This window comes from Nuphar pumila, chromosome 13 (genome assembly GCF_984573655.1).
Source record: "Nuphar pumila chromosome 13, dmNupPumi1.hap1.1, whole genome shotgun sequence".
Lineage (NCBI taxonomy): Eukaryota > Viridiplantae > Streptophyta > Magnoliopsida > Nymphaeales > Nymphaeaceae > Nuphar > Nuphar pumila.
Window position 1 is genome coordinate 5,507,114 of NC_143261.1, and position 24,996 is coordinate 5,532,109.

At 35.0% G+C, this 24,996-nt stretch overlaps 1 protein-coding gene across 1 annotated transcript; it reads right to left on the reverse strand.

Moving 5' to 3' along the window:
* Nucleotides 1-2,248: 2,248 nt before the first annotated feature.
* On the reverse strand, nt 2,249-15,336 carry LOC149817606 (uncharacterized). The gene is made up of 7 exons (XM_089984848.1): nt 14,813-15,336; nt 13,858-13,910; nt 13,442-13,534; nt 13,131-13,354; nt 12,612-12,678; nt 2,935-3,045; nt 2,249-2,487 (listed from the first exon to the last, which is right to left on the reverse strand). The coding sequence occupies exons 1-7, from the start codon at nt 15,261-15,263 to the stop codon at nt 2,464-2,466; spliced, it is 1,023 nt and encodes a 340-aa protein (XP_089840974.1). The 5' UTR covers nt 15,264-15,336; the 3' UTR covers nt 2,249-2,463.
* Between the last annotated feature and the right edge of the window lie 9,660 nt (nt 15,337-24,996).

The following is a 24,996-nucleotide window of genomic DNA, read 5'->3' on the forward strand; positions in this document are numbered from 1 at the left end:
TTGGAGGGATACAGATTGATGCCGCTAGGAGAGGCCGACTAAGGAGGGGGGCGACGACGCCTTACAGGTGCACCCTTCAAACCAGAGTGAAGAGCACGACAGGTCTTATAATGGGAGGGACAGAGGCCATTGCCGCCTAGATTATCAGTGGGCTCTACAAGTTCCACACCCAATCACTCATCATTAATTATGCATGTTATGTATCAATTTGTCTAGTAGCCAAAAAATGAAGAAGTTAAGCCTACCTTTTCAGCATAGCGGTCATGCAAAATTAGCAATTAAGAAAAACATGAGAGAGAGAGATTTATGGACGGATAGAAAGTGGGAGAAACGTTTTAGGCAGGGGAATCAATGGTAACTCTGGAAAGAGAGGGAAAGAGAGAGCTATAAATGAAAACTTGACAATATTACGATATTGCCATGTCAGTATCAGTTTTCATTTTTTGAAAAAAAGCATAGAGAATTCCCAAACAAAATTTTAATTATATTGTCAACATACATGGCAAGGATGATATTTGGAAAAAGTTAATGAAGCACTTGATTATTTTCACTTGTTACCCTCATATATACTTTTATAATATTTAGGATTTAGGATTTGATTCTTTCAAGACATTAAGGAATGAGAGTTTAATGTTTTTGTGTGACTATTTGCACTTATTTATTTATGTTTTATATGAATACAGTTTGGAGTCCTAAATGTTCAAATATTTTTAACTTTTAGGCCTTGAAACACATTGAGGCTTACACCCTATTTGTATTTAAAGAAAAATCTTCATTATGCTTCACACCTTTAAAAACCTTGCTCAACTCTTGAGCGATGTGGGATGGATCAAAAGACTCATATTAAATTGGGCTTGGACCATCCACGACTAGTTAGAAAAACAAGTTGTCACTAGGCTAGGTTGCAAAAGAAAAATCAGATACATGCTAAATTATAGTTGCTTCAAATGTCAATATGAATTTTAATCAAAGAATCTAGATTCAAACAAAGAAATGAATGCTGATAAGAATTTTATATGGTAGCTCGGTAAAAAAGGACTAGAGTTTTTTTTGGATAAACAAAAAGGACTAGAATTGAAACAGCATTTTACTTAAAAAAGTGGGCTTGATTCAAGTCCAAAAATAAATGTAACAAAATATTGATTTGAATCCAAAAGGTTTGACTAGATATGCTTGAGCATGATCTGTATAAATATTTGGCTAAATTTAAAAGGCATGTGAAACATTATTTGGCTGAAAATAATATTGAACCCACCTGTCCCGTTATCAGATTCAAGCCTCAAAGAAAATATTTAAGCTTAGTAAGGAAAAATGTTCTTTGAAGGCAACGCCTATCACATTGTCAAGCATCAGTAATATGAGACGAGGGTCAGTGGGCTATCAGTAAGGGCAATCTGCAGTCACGTACACCCTAAACACCAACAAGATGCTACAGAGAACGCTCTCTCACTAACTTTATTAACCGTTCACAAACGGGGGCTCCGCTTGTCTGGTAGGAGCAGCTACTGCAAGTCACCTTGTGTTGGGACGTTGCAGGTTCAGAACCCAATGGTATAGTTGTATAGTTAGGGGTCTTCCTAACCCCAGCTTGCCTTTCAAAAAAAAACAAAAACTTTATTCAGCGTTCCTGCCTAATTTCTTAGCCTTTTGCTTGTATGTATAGGATGTTATTATAAACTATGCCTTTCCATATATTTAAACCAGGTTAATATTTGGTAGTAATGAAGGTATGCAACTATTGAATTAGTAATGATAGGTGCAAACTGTACCACATAAATGTGCTCAGCATGATTTATTTAAAAGGATAAGATTTTGGGTCATGTTTTCTAATGTAAGAATTTCATCTTTCGAGTCATGAAGTAAGGTATACTGCAGGTCATCGAGTTTTGAAGCCCATGAAAAACCTGCTAACATACATAATCACCTGATTCAAACTATTTCTTACTAAATAAACCATGTAGATTATTACATATATAGGTCCAATCCACAAAAAAATTGAAAAACTATGAAATGAAGGTAATTCCTACTGAATAATTTGTACCTTTATGAGTACCAAAAATTTTGCATTATTACCAAAACTTTCCACTGGACTTTCTAGCCACAATTCTAATCTCACCCCACAAAAAAAATAAAAAAATAAAATTTAGGTTTCTGGAAATCTGGTGTGTGTGTGTGTGTGTGTGTGTGTGTTTGTGAACACAGCATTTTGGTACAGTGAACCAAAATTTCCAGCTTGTCTACTAGAGCCTTTCCCACTCAAAGAAGATTTTCAATTATAGGTTCCTCTAGGTTATGAAGTTTACAAGATTAACTAGTAATAATCAGCATTATCCATCTTCACTAAATACGCTGACCCACTAGTGTGCCAGAATTTTCAGAACAATGGCAGAACTTCATGCAATTTATATACACCATCTTCAGCCCATCTGTGGCAGAAAAATTGAAGAAGCTCATGATACTCGGCTACTCGATGCCCTTTACAGCATCCTGCAATGCCAACATCAGGTCTTAATGCATATGGTGTTCATCCGTGTTTGCAACCAAAACAAACTGCTGTACATGGCGTTCCCTCTTAAAAGGGATAACAAAAAGGGGTTACAGATAGCAGGTTGAACCATGTAATCTTTGCAGAATAATAAAAAATAAAACCATCAAGATTTTCTCATTTATTCAGTGTTTCTCACTTGTTCTTTACATGCCATGTTCAATGCCTATTACAAGTTGAACAATAAAAAAGAAAGTGTTTTGAAAAGAACACATCACCTTTTATATACCATTCAGAACAACAAATATAAGTTTTTCTTTTAAATGAAACAAAATATATAAGCTAAAAATGTAAGTTTGTTACTCTCTCTAAAAAAAAAGCTGTCTACCAAAATATCATTTGTGTTGATTTCTACCCAAAAAGCAAAGGTATTTTGCAAAAAGATCTACCTTGGCAAGTTGTGTGACATATGTTGCAGCCAATGCCGTTGCAAGAAGGCCAAGACCAAGAGTCAACAATTGCCCATTTCCTCCTGGTAAACCAACATCTGATTCTTCTTGCTGGAAGATCAAAAAGTAGAAATTCTAGTTATTTGACAGAATTTTTTCACATATCTAAGAAAAATATGAAGAATCTAAGAGATGGATAACAAGATTCATGGATTCACAACATGAAAAATCTTACTGAAGCTGGGATGGGCAAAAAATTACCAAGCGAATGGTTTTGAATTGGATCAAGAAAGAAAGAATGTGTGGTGATAATACACAAGTTCCAATAACAAAAGATGAATGAAGTATTACTATAGATCTCACCATTAAAATATTTGATTCTTAAAGAGGATGGATGATAATTAAAAATAATAAAAAAACATTCAAAATTATGAGTTTGTTAGCCACAATTTTGGCAGCATGTACATCTTGAGCTTCTAGATATATTCACTTAGTTGCACATGCCAGCCACAATTTTGACAGCATATGCATCTAGGGCTTTTAGATATATTCACTTAGTTGACCCTTAACAAGGCACTTTAACAGAATGTTTATCTTGTTTCACCATGCACATTTTAGCAAAACACTTCCTGTTTGTTTCCTAGATGCAGACTTGTGATGTTTTATAACAAGGTCTAAGAACCCCATAATCCAATATGGGCCAGGAGATGTCTGAAATGCATCGATCCAAGTTCTTACATATTGGCGCCTGTACACCAGATTGAAGTGAAGACAAGTTCTGCTTAATCCTTACCCAGTGAAAATAGGCCACCTATCCTATAAAAGAACCTGGTACATCTGAACCTCCATGAAGACAACCTGGTCTGGAATGTATGTCAAACATTCATTGTTTTGAAAAAAGATTCCTAAGTTGTAATTGCAGAGCACTCTCATCTACTACAACTCACAACAATACTACTCATCATTCAGAATGGCTGTTTTACTGCTTTCAGAAATGCATCAACAATCTTATGTTGTTTCTTGTTCCCTATCAGCTAGGAATCATGGCTCACTTCTTTCACAAGTTGGATGATTGCCATGTCATAATCATATTAAGAAGAAACCTGTCAAACAGCCAATGCCTCTCCCCAGCAAAGTTCATACTTTATGTTGAACCACCCGACCTCATGATAATATTCCAACAATCCTATGAGTCATCCACCAAGTATTATAAAGGTGTATTGGAAGCATAATATACCAGAAATATCTATATAACAGGTAAATAGGGGTGGGCAACGGGCCGGGCAGCCCGCCATGGGCCGGTTTTGGGTCAAAGTTTTAGGCCTGGGCCCGTTAGCTACCGCGCTGAAATCTGGCCCGTTATATACATGGGTCGAGTCTGGGTCAGCCCGCGGGCTACCAGGCAGGCCTGAGCTATTTATTAATTTTTAATAATATAAAAAATAAAAAAATTAATTAATTGCATAGTAACTTGGTAACTATTATTATTTACATAATTAGTTGCATTAATCTTAAGAAAACTAGAAAGATAACTAGTTGGGTACATGGGAACTTGTTAATTATTTACCTAATTAGTTGGGTTTGGGCCGGGCCTGGATAGGCCGGGCTGGGCCCGCTTCACATTGGTGGGTCAATGGGCGGGGTCATGGGCTGCTCTTCAAACCCAAGCCCATTAAGAACTGGACCAAAGCCCGGCCCGTTAGTAAATGGGTCAGGCCGCACTTAAAGCCGGGCGGGCCGAGCTCTTAACAGTGTTACGACAATGAAGCCATACATGATACTTCAAGTACAAGGTTTTGATGATGAGCAAGTGGAATCAACTGCATTTCAGTTAAGGCTATGAAGAAATTGAAGAATTCAGTGAAGAATCCTTGAAGACTAGTGTGCAAATGTTTAATTCATTAAAAGTCTTAGATTCTTGTAAGAGCCTTACTTAGAGTGCATATTTAGGTTGCATTTCACCTTAAAAGTCTTTAGAAAAACTTTTCTAAAAGAAACTCTTTTGAAAAACTTTTTAGAAAACTCTTTTCTTAAATTTTCATGTTTATTAGTCGACCAATAGACTTATCAATCGACTAATCCTTTCGCGCCATATTTTCTAAAAAGTCATTCTTGTCAAATTAGTCGACCGAAGGTTTTATCAGTCGACTGGACAGAATGTATGTTTTCTGGAAAATTAGCAGCAGTCGACTAATGATTTTTCAGTCGACTGAACAGAACATGTGTATTCTGAAAAATTTAGCAGCAGTCGACTAATGCTTTTTATCAGTCGACCGAACAGAATGTTTGTTTTTCAGAAGTTTTTAGCAGCAGTCGACTAAAAGGTTTTTCAGTCTACTGATGATATTATCAGTCGACTAACTTTTCTCAAGTCGACTAAGTTTCAAAAGTTCAGATTTTCAAACGGCTCGATTAACAGATCAGTTGACCGACGATAACTGTCAGTCTACTAATAACTAACTATTAGTCGACTAACTGATGTTTCAGTCGACTAATTTTGCCGTTTTCTTGAAACTTCAAAAAGGCGTGTCTTTTCATTTTTCAAACGTTTTGATCATTCGAAATGGACCGTTTTGACACCCTTTCATACTCTCAACGTATGGAATCTTTTAACTATAAATATGAGTGCATTTTACACTCAAAAACAACAATTCAATCGATTTGAATCTTGCTTTTCACTCTTATTCAGTCAAGTATTGATTTTCTCACTCACGTGATATTTTCACTTCAGTTTTTCACTCAAATCACTTTGAGAGATAGTGAATTCGTGAGTAGAGTGTTTCAACAACCTCAAAAGCCAATTGCATCTCATTTGCATTCAAAAGGAAGGCTCATAGGTTGTATTGTAAGTTGTTATTTCTTTTGTGTAAAAAGAATGACTCCTTGGTGTAAAGGAGTTGTTTGCTTTCAGTGGGATTGTTACTGAAAGTGTGACCGGTTATGGTCTGTGTGATCTTGTAGTTTACAAGGTTGATAGTGGAAAATCTCAAGCGGGTTTTGCTTGGGGACTGGATGTAGGTCGGGTTTGACCGAACCAGGATAAAATCTTGTGTTCTTTGTGTGTTTGCTTTGAGATTTGCAAAATCCTTCAATATTCCGCAGAAAGTTTTAAAAGCACTATTCACCCCCCCTCTAGTGCTCGTTGCCTCGATCCTAGTGCACTTTCATTTGGTATCAGAGCACAGGTTTGCTATTACTTTGATTTGACCATCATCTAGCATGGCAACTACAACATCTCAGCACAAAGAAGGAAGCTCCTTTGTTCGTCCTCCTCTCTTCGATGGAACAAACTATGGATACTGGAAAGTAAGAATGACAATATTCCTGCAATCCATGAATCTCGATATTTGGAGAGTTGTTTCAGAAAAGTACCAAACTCCATCAACTGATTTCAGCCGATGGACCGATGATGAAAAGAAAACTGCTTCACTTAATGCCAAGGCAATGAATGCTTTATATTGTGGCGTTGACAAGGTAGAGTTCAATCGCATCTCTCAATGCTCTACAGCTAATGAAATCTGGCATACTCTTCTCGTAACACACGAAGGTACGTCAAAGATAAAGGAATCTAAAATTGCTTCTTTAGTTCATAAATTTGAATTGTTCAAAATGAAGCAAAATGAATCTATATCGGACATGGTAACTAGAATGACCGATATAACTAACACTTTGAAATCCCTTGGAAAAGAATATTCACAAGTGGATTTAGTCAGAAAAATTCTAAGGTGTTTAACTCCTGAATGGGAGAGAAAAACCACTGCTATTGAAGAAGCAAATGATCTCAATACTCTCACTCTTGAAGACTTAGTTGGTAACCTAATGGCATATGAGGTCCAACTTCAAGATAGACAATAAGAAGAGCCTAAAAAGAAATATTTTGCTTTTAAGTCTACTTCTGACTCAGAAGATTCTGAAGAAGATGAAGATGAAGATATTGCCCTCATCACAAGGCAATTCAGAAGATTCATCAAAAAGGGAAGATTTCAAAGAAAGGCAAAGAAAGCAGATTCTTCCATTCCCAATGAAGTAAAGTGCTTTAACTGCAAAAAGGCAGGACATATCAAGAAAGATTGTCCTCTTCTCAAATTCAAGCCCAAGGACCAATTCAAGAAGAAAAAGGCATTTCAAGCCTGTTGGGATGATAGTGACTCCTCTTCCGATGAAGAATCAAATGAAGAAGTCGCCAACATGTGTTTTGTAGCACAAGAAGAATCGGTAAGTCAATTTGACTATGATGAGTTATTTGAAGCATTTAATGATTTGTATGCTAAATTTAAGAGTCTTAGTTCTAAAAATAAAGAGTTAAAAACTGAAAATTTAACTCTTGACTCTCAAAATAAAGTGTTACTTCAAGAAATAGAAGATCTCAAGAAGGAAAATTCTTGCCAGGCAATTGAGATAAAAGAAATTGGAGTTAAAACCAATCTCTTACAAAAAGAAATATCTAGTCTTAAAGAAAAGTCAAATGATCTTCTTTCTATAGTGACCAAATTTACAAATGGTCAAGAGAATCTAGAAAAACTTCTTGGTTCTTAAAGATGCTCGGTTAATAAAACCGGATTGGGATATAGCTTCTTTGATACTCAAAATAGACCAAACTATGTGGTGAAAAATCAAAGACATTATTCTCAACCTTTTGTTCATAAAACTAAATTTTCTAGTTCTAATAGAAATGCATCTAGAAATGATTATTCTAGAAATGTTTATTCTAAATCCTTTTATAGAAAGAATAATTATTATCAAAGGAAACCAAAATCCAAATGGATATGGGTTCCTAAGACTAACTCTCATGGACCCGAAAATAGAAAGGGGTCAAATGCTCTGTTGTCTGATTTTGTTGTAGGTACACAACATAAGGAGCAAATGGATATTGGACAGCGGTTGTTCCAAACATATGACTGGAAGGCCAGAGTTATTTTCCACCCTCCAAAATAAGGATGGAGGAACCGTCACCTTTGGTGACAATAACAAGGGAAAAGTGATAGGTATTGGTAATATTGGTAATCCAAAATTTCCCTTGATAGAAAATGTTCTTTTAGTGGATGGTTTAATGCATAATTTAATATCTATTAGTCAATTATGTGATAAAGGTTTTCATGTTTCTTTTGAAAATGATTTATGCTTAATTTCTGATTTTCAATCTAAAAAGATCATTTTTAAAGGTAAAAGAAGAAACAATGTGTATGAACTATATCTAGATGAATTACCCTCTTTTAATGAAAAATGTCTTATTGTTTCAAATGAAATTCAATGGTTATGGTACAAGAGACTTGGACATGTTAACTTTAAAATTATTTCAAAATTATCCAAGAATGATCTTGTAAGAGGCCTACCTAGAATACCATATAAAAAGGATCACTTATGTGATGCTTGTCAAAGGGGTAAACAAATTAAGAGTTCTTTTAAAGCTAAAGATATAGTTTCAACAAAACGTCCTCTTGAACTTTTACATTTAGATCTATTTGGACCATCTAGAATTCAAAGTTTGAATGGTAGCAAGTATGCTTTTGTTATAGTAGATGATTATTCTTGGTTTACATGGGTGATTTTTCTAAAAAGCAAAAATGATGCTTTTTCAGAATTTTCTAAACTTTGTAGAAGAATTACAAATGAAAAATCTACATCTATTATTAAAATTCGTAGTGATCATGGTGGTGAATTTGAAAATGAATCTTTTCTAAAGTTTTGTGATTTACATGGTATATCTCACAACTTTGCTTTTCCTAGAGCGGCTCCACAAAATGGAGTTGTTGAAAGAAAGAATAGAACTTTGCAAGAATGTGCTAGAACCATGCTTCAAGATAAAAATTTACCAAAATATTTTTGGGCTGAAGCAATTAATACAGCATGTTATGTCTTAAATCGTGTTCTTATTCGACCAATTTTACATAAAACATGTTTTGAATTGTATTATGATCGTATACCAAAGATCTCATATTTCAAAATTTTTGGTAGTAAATGTTTCTTGTTAAATACCAAAGATAATCTTGATAAGTTTGATTCAAAATCAGATGAATCAATATTTCTTGGATATTCTTCTAGAAGTAAAGCATATCGTATTTTCAATAAAAGAACATCTTGTATTGAAGAATCTCTACATGTTGCATTTGATGAGAATTGTGAGCAGGTTATTCCTCTAAGCGAGAAGAAGCAATACTTCAAGAAGAACCCTTGATAGAGAGTACTTCTCAAGAAAATATTCCTCTTCAACCGGTTTGGAAAGAAGTTCCTAATCATCCACATGAACAAGTTATTGGTGAAATAAAGAGTGGTGTCCAAACTAGAAGGCAGTTAGAAAAATATATTGCAAATGTTGCTTTCATATCTAAATTAGAACCAAAGAATATCAATGAGGCATGTGAAGTTGAATTTTGGCTTTTAGCCATGTCTGAAGAACTTAACCAATTTACTAAGAATGATGTTTGGGATCTAGTTGATAGACCAAAGGAGCATCCAGTAATTGGAACAAGATGGGTCTTCCGAAATAAGCTGGATGAAAATGGTGAAGTCATTCGTAACAAAGCAAGGCTAGTGGCACAAGGCTATAATCAAGAAGAAGGCATAGATTTTGATGAAACCTATGCACCAGTGGCTCGATTAGAGTCAATTCGTATGATGCTTGCTTTTGCTAGTTACATGAACTTCAAGTTATATCAAATTGATGTTAAGAGTGCATTTTTAAATGGACACATCAATGAAGAAGTTTATGTAGAGCAACCTCCAGGCTTTGAAAATGAGAAATATCCAGAAAAGGTCTACAAATTGAAAAGAGCTCTGTATGGACTCAAACAAGCACCAAGAGCGTGGTATGAAAGACTACGAAATTTTCTAGAACAATCTGGTTTTTCCATTGGTCGGGTAGACTCCACTTTATTTATTAAACATTTTAATTCAGATATTCTTATTGTGCAAATTTATGTTGATGACATAATATTTGGTTCTACTAATGATTCTCTTTGTAAAGAATTTGCTAAGGCTATGCAGGAAGAGTTTGAAATGAGCTTGATGGGCGAATTAAACTACTTCCTTGGACTTCAAATAAAACAAACTTATGGAAACAAAAACCATTTCTTCCTTATGGTTGTCTTTTAACCCGTATTTTTAGACATTTTAAAGTTCCTTTAACAAATGAAAAGTACATTGAGCAAAAAGAGTTCTTTGATCAAACAATTTTTAAAAGAATGAAAATTAAATATCTGCCTCCTTTAAATGTTGATCAAACTGAACCATCTAATCCTAATGAACCATCTATTTCTGAACCTTCACCTTCTGCAACACCTTCATCTCATGCAAAAAGAAAGAAATTTTCGACAAATCAAGACCATGATGAAGTTATGCAGAGACTGGAAGCTTTGGAGCTGCATCAACACACCTTTCGTGAAGATGTGACTCAACAACTTGCTTCAATTCAGAAGGATGTAACTGCCATTAAGGATTTGCTAAACTCTCTTTTCTGATCTTTGATCTTTGAAAAACATACTTTATGGGTTGTAATATTTTAAACTTATCTCTATTTCTGCTTATGTTATTTTTGCCCTTACTCTTTTTTATTCTGACAAAGGGGGAGAAAAAGATAAAGATAGCATTACTTTGAAATTGCAGGGAGATCTTGAGAAAAAGATGACAGCAATTACATTACAGGAGATCTTGCATGAGAAATGCAAAATTAAGAGAAAAAGAAAGCTTTAAATGAATGTATTTCTAAATGCATGAAGAAATGATGAATGGAAATGCAAACCAATCAATATGTGATATATGTGCTTTAAATGTGCTAACTTTTAATGTTTTGCAGCATATTGATAGGGTGAGTAAAATCTCCATCTATGCATCTAAATGCTTCATCTTTGATTAAGTTTGTCATCATCAAAAAGGGGGAGATTGTTACGACAATGAAGCCATACATGATACTTCAAGTACAAGGTTTTGATGATGAGCAAGTGGAATCAACTGCATTTCAGCTAAGGCTATGAAGAAATTGAAGAATTCAGTGAAGAATCCTTGAAGACTAGTGTGCAAATGTTTAATTCATTAAAAGTCTTAGATTCTTGTAAGAGCCTTACTTAGAGTGCATATTTAGGTTGCATTTCACCTTAAAAGTCTTTAGAAAAACTTTTCTAAAAGAAACTCTTTTGAAAAACTTTTTAGAAAACTCTTTTCTTAAATTTTCATGTTTATTAGTCGACCAATAGACTTATCAGTCGACTAATCCTTTCGCGCCATATTTTCTAAAAAGTCATTCTTGTCAAATTAGTCGACCGAAGGTTTTATCAGTCGACTGGACAGAATGTATGTTTTCTGGAAAATTAGCAGCAGTCGACTAATGATTTTTCAGTCGACTGAACAGAACATGTGTATTCTGAAAAATTTAGCAGCAGTCGACTAATGCTTTTTATCAGTCGACCGAACAGAATGTTTGTTTTTCAGAAGTTTTTAGCAGCAGTCGACTAAAAGGTTTTTCAGTCTACTGATGATATTATCAGTCGACTAACTTTTCTCAAGTCGACTAAGTTTCAAAAGTTCAGATTTTCAAACGGCTCGATTAACAGATCAGTTGACCGACGATAACTGTCAGTTTACTAATAACTAAATATTAGTCGACTAACTGATGTTTCAGTCGACTAATTTTGCCGTTTTCCTGAAACTTCAAAAAGGCGTGTCTTTTCATTTTTCAAACGTTTTGATCATTCGAAATGGACCGTTTTGACACTCTTTCATACTCTCAACGTATGGAATCTTTTAACTATAAATATGAGTGCATTTTACACTAAAAAACAACAATTCAATCAATTTGAATCTTGCTTTTCACTCTTATTCAGTCAAGTATTGATTTTCTCACTCACGTGATATTTTCACTTCAGTTTTTCACTCAAATCACTTTGAGAGATAGTGAATTCGTGAGTAGAGTGTTTCAACAACCTCAAAAGCCAATTGCATCTCATTTGCATTCAAAAGGAAGGCTCATAGGTTGTATTGTAAGTTGTTATTTCTTTTGTGTAAAAAGAAGGACTCCTTGGTGTAAAGGAGTTGTTTGCTTTCAGTGGGATTGTTACTGAAAGTGGGACCGGTTATGGTCTGTGTGATCTTGTAGTTTACAAGGTTGATAGTGGAAAATCTCAAGCGGGTTTTGCTTGGGGACTGGATGTAGGTCGGGTTTGACCGAACCAGGATAAAATCTTGTGTTCTTTGTGTGTTTGCTTTGAGATTTGCAAAATCCTTCAATATTCCGCAGAAAGTTTTAAAAGCACTATTCACCCCCCCTCTAGTGCTCGTTGCCTCGATCCTAGTGCACTTTCAAACAGGCCCGGTCCGATGCCCACCCCTACAGGTAAACAGCAGAACTATAATCAAACATCAATTGCATAAATTTTGGAGGGATTTCAGGTAAACTTCCATATCCCAATACAAAATTTAAAAGAGAAATAAAATGGGAGGAAAAGGAAAGTGATTAGAAACAAGTATAACAAGGGAAAACCATAAGTACGAGGACATCATTTTGTTTATGTGTGAAAACATGAACAAAATGCACATGCATGCATCACGTAAACAGATAACTGTAGGTTTCAAGTGTACAAAAAGCATCATTGCAAAAGACAATCTGGAGACAATATAATATTTAATGTGAAACAAACGGTTCCCTAACCAATAAACAGAAAATAGCAAAACTGTAGGCTGCTTACGATGATTGCTCGACCAAATGCCCCAGCACTGACATAAGCCCATGTCCCAGGTAGCATCCCTAGCCAACTGCAGACAGAATAGATGAATAACAGTTTGAAAAGAAACATAACCAACAAGGTAGATCTAGTCTTAATATTATTGCCAGTGTAAAAGGTGCTGAATATCCATTTACAGTGGTAATCCCACTAACTGTAGGTCAACCCAATTAAAAGAACAAGGATTGAATAAAAGATACACAAATTTGAGTTAATGAAACTCATGTCATCTTAAGCCTGAACTAAGAGACACACAGGAAATACGATATAATAGTTGATAAAAATAGTAAAATCCACCTGAATTGTATCAGAAGGTGAAAACAAATGGATCACTCAAATTTGTAACAGTCTCTTCACTTGTTCCTTTAAATTGCACTTTTGTTTTGTACAGTGAACAACATTTACAGACAAGTAATATATGTCAAACTTTAAAACATTTCAAGTTAAAGAAAACTGATAATTGTTCAGAGTTAGGAATAGCACCTTCCCAGTACATATGGGATGAACTTCACTGAAGTAAGACCGTAAAGATAATTCCCAAGAGAAAAAGGTAGCAAAGGACTCAGACGTAATAGAGTGACAACTTTGAAACCATTCTCTCCAATCGCTTTATCAATTGCTAGAAACCTTTTGTTGCCTTCCACCAATTTTAAGATACGTTCACGAGCAAAATATCTGGCTATCAGAAAGGCAACACTTGCTGCCACCTGCCAAAGGTCACAGAACATGAAAAAACTACAAAAGTGGAACCATCAAACAAGCAACAAAGAAAATCCAGTTTTAAGAACCAGTACCGTTCCACTGATTGAGACTATGATAGTCCCAGTGACACTGCCAAAGAGAAGTCCCGCAGACATTGTCAATGGAATAGCTGGAATTGCAAGGATCTAGCACAATACAAACAGTTCAAAAATTAAATATAGGGAAAGTTGAGAAGACTCAATTTTCACCTCTAATTAAAGAGAAATGCATCAAATGTTTTAAATAACTGTATAAACAAATATTGTTGAAAGGTGCTCCAAGTACTGGTTTCCCAAACAGAAAAACAGTAGTCCAAGACAGAATAAGAGAATATTTCTTGTTATAAGGAAACATGGTTTCTATGATATTTCATATTCAGGGGACATTTACTACAAGATACACTGCTCTTGATATGGAAGGTTGAACCATGAGTACATCTAGAACAAGCACATGCATCTGTAGATCATACCTCCAATCCTGCATAAACAGCTACAAACAAAGCATATCCTGCTGGTCCGTAACCTGTTTATTTAAGAACACTATTAGTACCAAGCAAACAAAAACGAACCACTCAACTTGGCATCAATATACAGGCTGAGGATGATCTAAAAAATTTGGTTGGATGGGTGCTGTTTGGGGATTACATACATGCAGGGGGCAGATGGCAGGAAAGTTTCAAAGATTGTTAAACGGTGAAACAACATCCTGAAAGGGCTGAGAACTAAATGATTGCATATCAAATTTGAAAAAAAAAATCACTAACTATTCAACACGATACATGTGGGTTATAGACGAACATTCATCTCCAAGAAGACAAAACAAGGAGGGAGGTACATGATAGCACCGCCTAGCAGACAAGAGCAGAGAAGATGCTTAAATTATCGAGATAAGAAATTTTCTAAAGGTGCATTTTGATGGATTAAAGGTAAAAGTAGAACCACCATGTCAAACTAGACGCCTAACCATCCCCACTCAATATCCCTAGACACAATGCAGGATTCTTGCAGTAGCATATACTGTCACAAAAGAGAAAAACTGTCTTGAAAGTGGAAATTTTCAAAATAGTTAGAAAAACTGTAGTGACCATTTTAATTAGAAAATAGCACACCCAGAGGTTCATTCACGTATCCATTCTGTTGCAGAAGCTTCAGATGTCTTTTCTCCAACAACTACAACACAACCGAAATGAACCTAATCCCCCCTTTGTTTCAGCCAGTACAAGGAGCCAAAGAGAATCAGTAAAAGGCCAATAAATACATTCCCATTTCTATATTTGGAAATCCAAAATCTACACCATCATAATCAAACACTTAGACTAACAAACTGAAAAATCATCAGAATCAAACCAAATTCTTAACTTAACAATAGGAAAACGAACAACCCAAAATCTGTTAAAAAATCAAAGGCCGTCGATCGAAGCCTACCTTCAATGAACCCGGAGAACTGCGTCAAGAACGCGTTGATCTGATCCCGGTAGATGTATCCAACTGTCCCGAACCCTCCAACAACAACAACAAGCAAAAGCCCAGCTAGGACAGTCCCCTTGACCGCAGTCTCTCCCTCCAACCCTCCATCTTCGGCTTTCAACGGCTCGTCGTCGTCTTCCTCGCCGCCCGGCACCTTCCCGGTCCTCGGATTGGGAGGGACACTGGAGACCTTGTGAAGGGTCTGCTTCTTGCTCTTCTGGAGGGAGGAGTGGGGCCTGAAGAGGTGAAGACGCCTGGGTCTGAGGCAGAGTGGGGAGTAAGAGGAAGACAGGGGGCAGGTGGGCCTGAGGGGAGTAAAGAGAGGGGAAGAGAGGGAGGATGTGAGGGTGGGTGGCTGTGGTGGAGGAGCGACGGCGGAGGAAGAGATTGGTGGCCTCAACGGCCACATTTTTTAAGATGGAGCACACCGTCATCTGCGTTTGGCTGGCCTGCCTTTTTACTGACTGCTCTTTCTTTGTACGAAACGGTGGGTGATTGGAGAGACCAAGTGTGTGGATATTGGGAGCCTTGGAAGAACCAAGCAAGTCCACGTGGCATTCAACCATTGGAGGATGAATGTAAATGGGGTTGGATATGATCCGATATATGGTAATTGATTATGGAGTCAGTGTTCCAACCCGGATAGAGAAGCTATACTGGATCCGAATCCGGTTAGGATACCCTAATTGGATGCGCATTTTTATACAAATGGTTTCGCTTTCGTTGGACTTCGAGTCCGACTCAGATTCAAATTCAGATTCAGATGTGGAGAAACTAAAACCGAATTCTTGTCCGGTACGATGAAGAACCCTTGCGGAGAACCGCGGGGTGATAGTCACATGTCAGTGTGTCACCAACTTACTGTTGATTATATATAAGCCATATAACGCTAATTTATTGGTGGTTTGATAACTATCAGACATATGACACGTGATGCCCGTTTGATTCGCAAGTCCCAAGGTTTTAAAGAGAATACAACATGGTATCGGGCTCGTAACTCATGAAAAACACAAAAAGTGAATTAAAATTCTACTAAAACAACAAACTAAGGCTGAAAAAACGGCAATCCAGGGGAGGGCTATAAATCTCCTGCCCTTCCGACCATAGTGACAAACGTTTTTTATCGGCAATTTCTCGTGTTTCAAAAACTCGTGAGAAATTGAAAAAAAAATCATAAATCTCACATTTTTTGGCAAAATCTAGGCAATAAAAAAATTAATTAAAAAATATAAAAATTATTTTTTATAAGAAAATATTAATAAAAATTATTTAAAAATAAAAATACACAATTTTTTCGTGATAAATAGCCGTTTAAAACATAAATATTGTGCTTAAATCACAATATTTATGTTTTTTTCATAAATCTCGCAATATTTTGAAAATCTTGTGAGAAATTGTCGTTTTAAACTTTCAAGTAGTTTCTTGCGATATTATCGTGAGATTTTCATAAATCTTGCGATATTTGTCACTATGCTTCTGACCAAGCAGTATCTCCTCTAAAGCATGTCATTTTATAGAACCCCCTATTCTCCCTTATTTTTCTAGTTCTCCTCCCTCTCTGCGCACACCCTCGATGCTAAAACCCAACATTGGTATTAGGGCGCAGGAAGTGTGCACGAAGACAAGGTGCGGACACACAAGAATGGTTGCATCTTCGAGCGATGCCTTGACAACCAATGAATCTTGTTCCCCTAGTCATTGTGGTGAGCAAAAAACACAATACCCTTTCTGTGTCACATCGAAAACCCCAAAAACCAAGAAACCCTTTTTCTTGGGCACCTCTCATCGAAAAACTCAAAAACCAATGGTCGTGGCCAACGACTCTGTTTAACGACTGCAAAGGAGAGGGGTACCTCTTTCATATAGCCATGCTTGACAGTGGAGGGGGAGGCTGCAGGCGAAGATCAAACCCCCACTAGACAGGTGGCAGACCTGACAACCTTATTTTCGGTATCAGGTGAACAAAGGGAATACCCTCGTCGGATGGGGCCCTTGTTGCCAGAGTGCGCAACTGTAGAAGAAAGAAAAAAAAAACACAAACAGAGGAGGGAGGTGCCTCATCAAAATCCTATGGATTCGGGGAGGGTAGATCGAACCCTCTCACCGGGAAAACCCTTCGCTAGGAAAATCCCCTTTTTTGAGAGAAAAATGGAGGGAAACCTTGTCGTGCCTGGGCGACTGTAGAGAGAAGCACTGCCATCAGACGATCATGCCCAACGGTTCTTGTCATTGGAGAGAGGCTACCGCAGAGAGAGCCCTCCATTGAGCGGCTGCCAGAGAGAGGTTGTTGCAGGTGGATCCATGCTGAACGGCCGAGTCTCGTCGACAAACTGAGTTCGGTAGAGCCTTCGGTGCTGTGTGTGAGGCAGTGACAAATGTAACAGCCTGAACGATTTCAAACCAAAAATACCAATTATTTTTTCTTTTTTTTTTAAATGTAATAATGCAACGATCTCATCAATGAACTTGTTCCAACCGTACCAAGTATTAGACAGCATGCCTGAGCGTAAGCACGAGCATGTCTTACCCTCCTAGTACCGGATCTAGTACGAAACCATCCATTAACGAATTTGATTGAACCATTACATAAAAGAATTTATTAATATATCAAGTTTTTCATTATTGGCTTTGCCTTAATCAAATCAAGCTCTAGGGAGTCAGCCTGCGCATGCACCAACGTTTAATGGCTCCGTAGAACAAGGTTCGAAGTTAAAGCATCCAACTGATAAAATCCTTATGTTATTATTAGGTGAGTAAACACAGTAAAAAGTATTGATTTTTTTTTAAATCAATTTTATAAATCGGTTTCTTGGTTAAATCTTCGGACACATTACATTTAGAGACTACTACCATCACATATCTGAATAGACATTGACTAGACACAAAGTAACTGAAATTTAGAATTTAACTTATAATCAAATATCCAATTAAATAGTCCTTTAGAAATTAAGAAATGATCCAAATTAAAATAAAATAAGCCCTTAGGATCATCAAAAATATCAGTGTGCACAACCCCCTCCAGCTTCCTGCACTTGCTCTGGCCATCACGTGTCTCTTGAAAAATATTTTATTTTGAAAGAATGAGACTTTAAAAAGTCTCAGTAAAACTTACACAGCTAATGCAATGTACAACACATAAAGCTTGCATGATATATGTATCTCATAATTTTTCATCAACTATCAACAAGGCAAATATAAAATAACAATCTTAAATATGCTAACATCAAACTCCAGATGATAACAAGGCATATATCAATAAGCATGAATTTACCAACTTTCAAGATCAAGAATAATTTGCAGTAATATAAAATAAAGTAAAGCAAATTACAGTAAAGTAATGTGAGCAAGTAATTTATGTTTTATCTTAAATTTTTTGGTCTACCTGGGTATGACATAGACCAACCCGAAACAAGCTGACTAGCTCGGGTGTTTATTATGCTATGTATTTTATTATGCCCGAGTAGCCCCCTAAGTCGTATCTTCCAAGGATGGAGCTCAAAAACTGTGAGAGAAAATGGCCGCTCCGAGTGAACTCTACTCGGAGGTATGACACCAGTGTCACAACGATGATCATGATCACTCACTTCTGCAGAAGTACTCAAAAACTGCCACCTAGGACAAATTGACAGTCCTGGTCCCCCTAATCTCCCTGGTTGGAGGACTTGGCGAGGAAATGCCTCTCACGAGTCAAATGGAAGGGTCTAGAGAATTTCATACCTTCTACCCTCTCTAAGATAGATCACTGCCAAGCAATCGGTTAAGCATACCTCGATGAAACAAGGCATACTTGGAAGGGCTATCATAGAATATCTTTAAATTAGGTCATAGGTAACATATGCAACTACCATTTAGGCTAGTGCAATTTCCATCTTATTGTTCCCTCTTATGGAACTATTATTATCTTAATTTTATCAAGCACACCAAGTGCCCACCAAACCCTGTGGGATATCACACTTCTTGCAAGTATTTACAAAAACTGCATACTAAAATCATAACATGCATTCTCAAGAGTCCAGAATCATTTTAACATGCCATATAGCAATTCACTCATGCAGTATCATATTATTTTCAATTTTTCAGGATAAACATGCAACAATATCACATATACATCATTATGCATCCACATTCATGGCCAACATGAAACAACATTAACATGCTCACTATTTTTTTTTCATATGCTTTGTAATTACAATCATGATCATAATCAATTTATCATAAAAATTATATAATCAAACTGCTATAATTAAACAGGTCCACAAATCTCACTTGCAACATGTATAAAAATAATAAATCTTACCATTAACTCTATCACAAATATTTATCTCAGATCAAATATGATTCAAGCACTGAATTTATGAAAAGTTCAAAGAAAATATCAAAACATAATCGAAATCATTAACTCGACTTTCCCTATAAGAGATCCCATAAACCCTTACCAATCAAATTAATATGACTACAATTAATATTTTAAACTTTCAGTCTTCAAATCATATTAAACCTAATTAAAATATCTATGGTATCATACACATTATGGAACTCATTACAATACGCCCGTAACTAAAAACACATAAGTCCTTTATCTCGATTCAAGCCCCTATAAGCCCAAACCGGAAGGACCCACATATTTCTAATTATGTTCAATTATAATAATGATTAAAAAAGATTAATATACATTACTTAAACTTAGTTCATGCCATACAAACTACCAACAATTCATATCTCAATGAAATATGCCTTTTAGAATCGATCAAAATAATATATTTGCAAAATAATATGAAAGGAGTCGTGTATTACACGTACGATTCGCATAAACATCGCAATCAGATCTTCTCACATGGATAGCTCATTAATATTGATGCAATATGATATAAAATCATTAATAATATGCAATACATGTTAGAAATATATCAAAATCATAAGCTTCTAACATGTTGCTAATTAAAAACAAGTATAAGTTATTGAAACAAATTCGGATCTCTGGTAACTCGATTTTGTAAAATCTGTCGAGAATAACAGAGCACTAATAAAATCACAGTATTTTTATTATGGTTACATGTACCTATCAAGAGTACAACCCAATAAACCATTCATAAAATAAATAAATAAACAAATAATTAAAAATTATTTATGAAACCCTATTATGATAGAGTTTCAGTCTAAAATCTGTAATCTGCAAGATTTTAATCAGATTAAGGTATTTATTGCATTTTTTTAGAATATTTTTGACAAAACCTCTTTTACACAATCTGATATTAGATATTAAGATTCACTCAAAAATTTTATAAAATATTTTGGGTCGCTTTTCATAGGCATTTATAATGTTTATCAAAGATGGATCAAAATCATCCTGTAAATAGAGACATAAATTAAGGCTTTGTTAAAATAGACATATCTGCATCAATATAGATTCAAAATGAGTTAAAGAAGATTCTAAACTTAAGATCAAGATGTGTAGATGATCGTAGGGTTTTTATTTAGATTTTTCAGACTAATATTCATAGAGTTATCATTTTTTGTTCAAAACTGGTCAGGAAAAAATTATGACACATTATAGCTTTAAGTTTCTCAGAAAATGATTTTGTAAAACCCCTTTTTAAGATTATAAAACCTTTAGAATCTGATTATTTTTTTGTTTGATCTAACTTAATATAAGTTAATACATGAATAATATCATAAAAAATCATATTATGATTAGATCTAATACAAAATAATAACAAAGTCCTAATTTCTTATGTTTCATAAAATCGTTTTTAGGGAAAACTCATTATTTGGGGTTTTCGATCCAAGAAACGGATTCTTCAACCATGAAATGTAAAAAACAGATCACGAATATATTAAAAGTTGCTGAAAATCCAAATAATCAAAACATACATGGTCTAAGTGTATACAAAATATTGGCTACGTAAATCTTACCTGTCCACGATCAATTTTTACGGTTAGAACGTAGAAACGAACGATCTGACTCCTATTCCACCACCACCCAATGACTAAGTACAAGTTTAATTGTTGCACAAGGGTTCTCTAAGGCTCCTACACATTTTGGAGGAGAGAGAAAACCAAAAAACAAAAAAAAAAGAATAGAGAAAACTAACCTTGTTAATCCTTCTTATGTGGGCCTCTATTTATAGATGAACTTAGACAAGAATCTCATATCTAATATAAGAAGTTAATATTTATTAATTTCTTTTATTAATAAAATAAGAAAACAAATTATGAAACCTAATTAATTAAATTTCAAAATTACTTAAGCTAAAAATGAAAAGTAGGGACTTTTTGCCTTGACTTGGGCTCTAGTGATATGGTAACCTTTTGGGAGGTCTACAGACCCAAAGACTCATCATAATTTGACATTTAAATAATTGATTTGATAGCCCTCAAAACATGGATCATCGTGGTGATCTTAGATTTAATCGTAAGCATACAAATTGCTAATAAAATTTAGTTGATATTGAAAAATGTTAATTTTTGACCTATAATTAGGTATGAACTTCGACCGATGATAAAATGCTCAAATCAACACCAATTTGGGCATATAAATAGTCAATTTCGATACCCTCGAAATGAGGAATGTCAAGGTTGAATCCAATTGAATAGGTGAGCCACTGATCAGTCAAAAATTCTATCAAAACAATAATAACATCTGATACTATTGGTCTAATCCAATAAGATTAGATCCAAATCCAAAATCCATAGTCTAAAATCATCTACTTTCTTGTTTAGTCCATATATTTTAGCTTTTTCAATTATTCTTGAAATAATCTTCATAACTTGAGACAAAGGTTCATAATTAATCAAAATCTAAAAAATAAAGAATATCAAGAAAATCAAGATTATAGTCATGAATGCACAAACAATTCATCATTTATTCATTTTAATTATTAAGAAAAAATCTCAGGTTTTATAACAGATGTAGTAAAACCCCTTTGCCAAACAACAATTGACTCTGATAGCCATTGTTGTCGGCGTTAAAGGTTGCAGGGGAGGTGCCCCTCCGCCTATGCTGGAAGGGTGGAGTTGTCAGAGAAGCAGTGGAGAAGGGAGAAAGAAAAAAATCAAAAAAGGGCAAAGGGGGGGGGGGGGGGGTAGGGTTTTGAACGGTCGAGAACCCTTCGGGTTCTTTTGCTTTTATTCTATTTTTCATTTTTTAAATATAATTTTACTTATTTAGTCCATAAAACTTCTGATATTCTTGTTTGAGACCTCTATTTTTTTTATTTCAGAGGTTATGTTTTTGGTAAATCCAGAAATAAGCCTCTTCTCTAGAAAATATCTGAGACAGGGTTGTGGTCTCTTCTTTTTTCATAACAGCCCCAGGACTTTTTGAAATTATAGAAAGGTGCCTAGATTTTTTCTATTTAACTCATTTTTTTTAGAATTTTTGCTTTAGGGTTCTGGTTTATTATTTTTACCCAGAACTGCCTTATGAATTTTCTAATATTATAGAAAACTTTTTCTAGTTTATTAAATACCTCTCAATGCTTTATTTTTTGACAAAATTGGTTTTAATCTATTTTATTTGGATCATAGATTATTTTCATGAGTTTGATATTTGGTTAAGTTACATGGGTTAAAATCATAATATTTATTCTTTTAACCTAAAAACAAACTCATGGTTTGGTCGTTTGATCCAATTATAATCTGGATTGGATCTCAACCCTGATATGGGAGAGTTTGAACTTTTCAGCATGTATTTTTGGATTTTGAAATATTGTGTATGCTTGCATATTGTTTTAATATGCTTTATAACTTGTTCATGTTTGGATCCTATTATATATGGATCTGGTATGGCCTAGTATTGATCTAGATTTTATGGTGGATATAGATAGTATCAAGCTGGATATTTGAAGTTAATAATATATTTTGGTATGGATATAGTTTTGATTCAATTTTATGATGGATCCAGATAGTAGCATACTGTTTTGATATGATTTATATTTTGTTCATGTTCGGATCCTATTAACATATGGATCAGAGATGGCCTTGTATTGGTTCATTTTTTTATGATGGATTAAGTTGAATTGGATCATATAGTATTGGATCAATAAAGCTAACATAGGAGCATGTTGAATCAAGTTGGAACATAGAAAATTCTAATAGACCTAGTCGGATTCGATAAATCATATTGAATCTAGTTGAACCTGAATGGATCTGAATAGATCTAGTTGAATATTTTTTGGATCCAGGCAACACCATTGGATTAAGTGAATCTATTTGACATGAACCTAATTATGGTTTGAATGAAATTCGTATGTTATACAAGTGAGTTGAATCCATATGAGATCTAAGAATGTTTTATATGATTGCATATGCTTTATGGATGGATCATGTTTTGGATCCAGTTGATTTACATTTGAACCAAGATTATGTGAATGGGTCTGAATAATTGGATTTTGAATATATTTGGAACCACATATATAATGAATTTGGATTACAGTCAAATCCTATGACCCATGGTTTTGCTTAAACCTGCATGTAGATCCATTTTTCACTATGGATCATGTTAGACTTGATGATAACATCTCAAATTAGTTTTGGATATGGACTCATAAATCCAATGGATATGGGTATATTTTTTTGTTTGGATTCGGTAATGAATCTGAACTTATATGTTTATAGGCTTGTGGTTTGATTGCTTATTTAGATTAAAACCTTGGAAAATGAATGGGCTTATCATGTTTTGTCATATCTAAATGCTAATAGGATATGAAAAAGATAACTCCCATTTAATATGGATCTGATGCATATCCAAATTGAATATGGATATGAGGACTTATGCTTTACTTCTAATTAGGGTTGTCAATGGGTCAGGTTTACCCAAACCCAACTCGAACTAAACCCTATAGGGTTCGAGTATGGTGATAAATAAGAATATTCAATTAAGACCCGGGTCCAGACCTGAAGGTCTGATTAATACATGGAGTTGGGTATAGTTTGAGAAATTTTATACCAGACTCGGGTTTGACCCGAGTTCCAATTAAGACCCACAAATTTTCAATGTTAAAATGATAAAAAATCTTATTTTACCTAGTATAGCTAGGGTCTGGTTCTTATACTTCTTATCGGATCTGAGTATGGTTTCTCTTATGGTGGGTCTGATTAGACTCGGGTCTGAACCTGATACCATACCCAAAAATTGGGGCCAGATCTAGTTTCACTTGGGTCCAAACAAAACCCGACCCATTGACACCCCTACTCCTAATGCATATTGCTTCCAATTTGTGACGTCTTAATGAACATATTGCTTAAATGCAATATGTTAGAAAAGTTGGAGTTGGATTATTATTTGCACATACATGTGGATATTTATTTGCATATGATGATAAATTATCATCATAAATCACGTTTCTCATGATTTTTTTGTATGAATACAAGAAGGAATGTTTTTTATGCTTTAGAAGTTTTATGCATGGTATGCAACATGGTGATATTCATATTTTTTATTGTTTGGATATGAATATATCAATCTAAAATGATCAGATAGTGGTTAACCTATTGAGAGTTAAAGTATGTGGCATATGATGATGATGCACATAAATAGTGAAAGTATTGACTATGGTAAAAATTTTGAAAAAATAAAAACATTTGTCATGCTTGGCAAATCATAATTTATCTTGAATCCATGAGTTGATGAAAATCCATAGTAGTCCACTTATGTGCATGCAAACTTTGTGGAAGGTCATTAGCAAATGATGATGTCATATGGGATGGTCATGGAAGAGTAATATAAACTCCATGACTAAGTAAGTGAGATCCACAATATAATATATTTGTTTGAATATGGCATTGCATATTAAGGATTATAATTTAAATTGTGACACGATGAGAAACTCATATGGTTATGATAAATGAATGCATGAAAAGATGATGTCGTGGACAAACACTACAAGAAAAATGCCACTTAGCGACAGAAATTTGTGACGGATTTTTTCCGTCGCCAATTTGCAACGGATTAGTGAGCGAAAACTATTTGTCACTAACGTTTTAAATATTTGCAAAATTAGCGACGAAAATATCTTCGTCGCTAAAGCCGTCGCTAATTAGCTAGGGATTAGCGACAACATTTTTTCGTCGCCAAAACACTACAAAAAAATGTTAATTAGCGAGAGAATTTTTCTGGCCCTAATCCGTCGCTAATTAGCAAC